The 4861-nt window shown below is 53.8% G+C and overlaps 1 protein-coding gene across 3 annotated transcripts in view; it reads right to left on the bottom strand.

Annotated features, from left to right (window-relative positions):
- Nucleotides 1–999, bottom strand: part of CFAP300 (cilia and flagella associated protein 300) — a 22560-nt gene extending 21561 nt beyond the window's left edge. The window contains exons 1-2 of one of the 3 annotated variants that reach the window (XM_073903643.1): nt 836–999; nt 336–417 (exon numbers count right to left, since the gene is read on the bottom strand). In XM_073903643.1, coding sequence (XP_073759744.1) covers nt 336–417; nt 836–945 — 192 coding nt within the window. In that variant the 5' untranslated portion in view covers nt 946–999. The remainder of the gene's footprint in view (nt 1–335; nt 418–835) is intronic. The other 2 variants (XM_025893809.2, XM_025893810.2) reach the window with 2 other exon arrangements.
- Between the last annotated feature and the right edge of the window lie 3862 nt (nt 1000–4861).

Below are 4861 nucleotides of genomic sequence, written 5' to 3'. Positions count from 1 at the left end.
AGCCCCCGCGCACCCGCAGCCGCCGCGCACCCGCAGCCCCCGCGCACCCGCAGCCACCCGCAGCCCCCGCGCACCCCGCAGCCCCCGCGCACCCGCAGCCGCCGCGCACCCGCAGCCGCCGCGCACCCGCAGCCCCCGCGCACTCCGGACAGAGCACCCTTTCCCGTGTGCGTGGGGGTCTAACGACGGCCCCGAACTCGCCCAGTCGGGCACCTCCCCTTCCCCACGCGGTCACCTCCACCGGCCAGCCTGGGGGGCGGGGACTACCCCCGCGGTGAGCGCCCCCGTCTCCAGCCGGGGCCCGGCCGCCCGGCGCCCCCCACCCTCACACCAACCATGACGAATTCGTCCTTGCGGTAAGCCTGGAACGTCTGGTCGAAGCCGAACGCCTGCGCCGCGACTCTGCCCAGCATGGACCTGTGGGGGGAGGGGACGGTCAGCGCGGGGCGGAGCGGGCGGGGGGGACGAGGGCGGGGCCAGCGTGGGGGCAGAGGTGAGCGCAGGGCGGAGGGGTGGGGCCAGCGCGGGCGGAGGGGGTGGGGCCAGCGCGGGGCGGGAGCGGAGGGATCAGGCCGGGGTCGGCGCGGGGAGGGAGGGGGGGGGTCAGGGCGGGGTCAGCGTGAGGCGGTGGGAGGGGTCAGCGCGGGGAGGGAGCCGGGCGGGGAAACAGGTCCGCGCGGTGTTGGCCGGCGGCGGTCGGCGGGGCGCGCTCCCGGCACTCTCCCCTTCCCCCCTCCCCGTGGAGGCGGGCCTGCGCGCAGTTCGGGCTCCGCCGCCGCTGCCGCCCACCGCCGGCGGCAGGAGGGCTCGTTCCGCCCTGCCCGCGGACTCTCACCACTGGCGGAGGCGGCTGGTGGTCTCGGGGGTGCTCAGACACTGGAAGGTTTTCTGAGGCAGGAATCTGAAGTAGTAGCCGCCCAAATCCCCCGGCTCCCCGGCCGCCATCGCCCGCCTATAGCTCAGCGGAAGTGCGGTCCGTTTCCATGGAGACGCGGAGACCAGGCGTCAGCCCGCTGCGGCAGTGGGCGGGGCCACGCGCATCCTCTGGGAGAGGAAGTCAGGCTCGCGGCGGGGGCGGGGCAAGGAGGTGGCTGAGGGCGAGAAGTCCAGACTTGCAGCGGGGGTGGGGCGGGGTGGGGGCGGGGCCACGGGGCGGCTCCGGCGCGGGAGGGCAGGTTCGCGGCGGGGCGGGGCCACATGGAGGAGGCCGGGATCGTGGTGGGGGTGGGGCGGGGCGGGGCTGGGTGAGGCGGGGGAGGGGCCACGCTGAGGAGGCCGTGCTCACGGCGAGAGCGGGGCCTTTGGGGGGCGGGGCCACGGGGAGTACACAGGGCTCGCAGGAGGGGCGGGGTGAGGCTGTTTCTGCGGGCCAGGAGGCCAGGCTCGCGGCGGGGGCGGGGCCACACGGAGGAGGCAGGGCTCGAGGCAGGGCTCGTGGCAGGGGCGAGACGGTTGCTCGGGGCCAGGAGGCCAGACACTCCGCGGGGGCGGGGCCATACGAAGGAGGCCAGGCTCCCGGCGGGGGCGGGGCTACGTGGAGGAGGCCGGGCTCGCGGAGGAGGCGGGGCCAAGCGGAGGAGGCTGGGCTCGGGGCGGGGGCGTGGCCACATGGAGGGGGCTGGGCTCGGGGTGGGGGCGGGGCCTGAGGGGGCGGGGCCAGTCGGAGGACGGGGCAGCCCTCCCGCCCCCCAGGCCTCTTGCAGCCCCGCGCTCCCGCTCCTGGTCTGGGCGCAGCGGTCCGGCGAAAGAGGGGTGCCTGAGAGAAGTGCAGGTGCATTCTTACTGAAATTGACTCTTACTCATAATTACTCAGCATAGGTTAATTTCCTAATCTGCAGTCTGCTATCTCAGTGTTCTGCTTAAGCTTCATGACTCACATTTCCGAAGACATTATTTTGAATTAATTAAGCTTAGTTTGGAAGTCACAAGTCTGTATGACTAGTTGGAAAACTATTCTCTTTTACCATTTGGTTTTTTTTTCTTTTCGATTTTCATCTGAAGGCTAAAAGATTTTTTCCGTACACACTCCAGTAGAGAGTGCTGGCTGATACAAATACACACCTATATATATTTTATTTTTAATTTTTTTAAAGATTTTATTTTATTTTTTTATTTTTTTTAAGATTTTTATTTATTTATTTGAGAGAGCGAGAATGACAGAGAGAGTGCACATGAGAGGGGGCAGGGTTGGAGAGAGGAGCAGACTCCCCGCTGAGCGGGGAGCCCAATGCGGGATTCGATCCGGGGACTCCAGGATCATGACCTGAGCCGAAGGCAGCCGCTTAACCGACTGAGCCACCCAGGCGCCCTAAAGATTTTATTTTTAAGTAATCTCTATACCCAACATAGATCTTGAACTCAGAACTGTGAGACTAAGCGTCCCATCGCTTTACCAACTGAGCCAGCCAGGCGCCCTGAAGCAAATACCTCCTATTTTCTATTGAAAATTAACTTTTCTATAGTTTTTGTTGTTTCAACTAATAGCAGTGTATCTGGACTTACTATGGTTCGACTGAACATTTTTTCGACTTTACGAGGGTGGGACGCATTACTGGTTCAGTAGGAACTAGGTGGAATTTTGAGTTTTGATCTCTCCTGGGCTAGTGGTATGTGGTCTCAACAGCCACTGGATCATGAAGGTAAAGAGCCCGTAAACTCATAACCAGTGCGCGCCCATCAACTGCTCCGTTCTTCCAGTTTCAGTGTCTAATGGTTTGCACGAGATACTCAACAGTTCAGTAGGCTGTTAGATGCTTTTGCCCAGTTGTACGCTAATGTAAGTGTTCTGAGCATACTTAAGGTAGGCTAGCCTAAGCTACGATATTCGGTAGGTTACATGTAGTAAATGCATTTTTGACGCATGATATTTTCAATTTATAATGGGCTTATTGGGATGGAATCCTATTATAAGTTGAGGAAGATGTGCATTATTTTTCATTATTGCTATTCCATTGCATTACTCTGCCACAGCTGATCCTTTTGGGTTTACGGTTTGAAGCTATTAAGAAAGCAGCTATGAACATTTTGGGGCATGTTTTTTGATGAACTCACACTTACTCCTTGGAAATATATAAGGCATTGGAAGAGCTCAGTCATAGGGTATAAGTAGGTCTTGTTTTACTAGTTACTGCCAAAACATTTTCTAAAGTAGATCAATTTACACTCCAACCAGCTTAAGTGAAATTTCTAATTGTTCTACATTCTTGCCAATACATAGTATCAGTTTTTAAAAAAAAATTTAGGCTTTCTGCTGAGGTTATATTTCTCATTCTGATTTTGAATTTGCATTTCCTTGATAGTTGTTGTCGAGCAATTTTTTATATGCATATTGGCCGTTTGGATGTCTTCTTTAGTGTTTTGTCCATGAAGCATTGTTCATATTTTAAAATTTATTTTTAGAAAATCTTTAGTCTGGATATAAGTCCATTGCCAAATTTATGCATTGCAAATATTTTCCTTTTTTTTTTTTTAAGTAAGCTCTACGCCCATTGTGGGGCTTGAACTCATGACCCCAATATTGAGAGTAGCATGCTCCACCAACTAAGCCAGCCAGGCACTCCTCAAATATTTTCCTTTTTGTCTAGAGCTTGCTTGTAGCTTTGATGCTCACAAATTCTGAACTTTAATGAAGTACAATTCTCATTTTTGTACCATTTTTTTTGCCTACACAGAATTATGGAAATATTTTTACATGTATGTTTATGATCCACCTCGAAATATTTTTTTAAAGCTTATTTTATTTTTTTCCGTATGGTTACCCAATCGATCTAGCTCTACATGTATTTTTGTAAGTTTTTATTTAAATTCCAATGTTGTTAACATACAGTGTAATATTAGTTTCTGGTGTACAATACAGTGATTCAACACTTCCATCCATCACCCGGTGCTCATCATGACAGGTGCCCTCCTGCAGCCCCATCACCTGTTCCCCCATCCCCCACCCACCTCCACTCTGATCACCCTCAGTGTGTCCTCTGTAGTTCAGAGTCAGTTTCTTGGTTTGCCTTGCTCTCTCTTCTCCCTTTGCTCATCGGGGAGTCTGCTTCTCCCTCTCCCTCTGCTGCTCCCCCTGCTCGTGCTCTCACTCTGTCAAATAAATAAAATCTTTAAAAAAAAATAAGATGACATTCATATACTTTCTAGACCTAGCCTTGCCCTTATTCCAGATTTAGGCTGAAACAGTCCCACTTAATGGTTCCATGATGTCTCTCTATCAGCACCTGGGAGCTGACCAGTACCTGGAGGGTTGACAGGTGGCAGGATGATAATCCCAAGATGATATGATGATCATGGTGGTGATACTGTAATAATAAAACACAGCTGGCCCTTGAACAACGGGGGGCTTAGGGGTGCCAGTGGCCTGCGTCAAAAATCCACTTAACTACTAACAACGCACTGCTGACCAGGAGCCTTCCCGATAACACAGTCACTGAGCACACACTGTGAATGCTATCTGTATTCTAGGCCTTATTCTTACAGTAAAGTCAGCTACAGAAAAGAAAATGTTACTAAGAAACTCAAAAGGAAGAGAAATACATTCACAGCACTTACTGTACTGTATTTATTGAGATCATGTATACATGGACCCACAGAGTTCAAATCTGTGTTGTTCAAGGGTTGACTGTAACAGCTAATATTTCTGAACACGTCCTGTTTCACCGCACATTGTTCTAAACATTTTCCATGGGCTATCACTTCATTCTGTTATAGGTGAGTTAGGACTGTTGAGCCTTCTCCCTCCAGCACGAACGTGATGCTTTCCCGGAAACCAGCAGGGCTCCAACAGCCGGTCTTTCCCGGTGGCCCACCTGCCCCAGGTCCCACCGCCTCCTGGCTTCACGGGGCCAGCCGACCCTGCCCT

The sequence above is a fragment of the Callorhinus ursinus genome, unplaced genomic scaffold (assembly GCF_003265705.2).
Source record: "Callorhinus ursinus isolate GAN/ISIS: 27379988/994484 unplaced genomic scaffold, GSC_fseal_2.0 scaffold19, whole genome shotgun sequence".
Lineage (NCBI taxonomy): Eukaryota > Metazoa > Chordata > Mammalia > Carnivora > Otariidae > Callorhinus > Callorhinus ursinus.
Note: the sequence above shows the minus strand (reverse complement) of the source record. Positions and strands in the feature narration are given on the sequence as shown.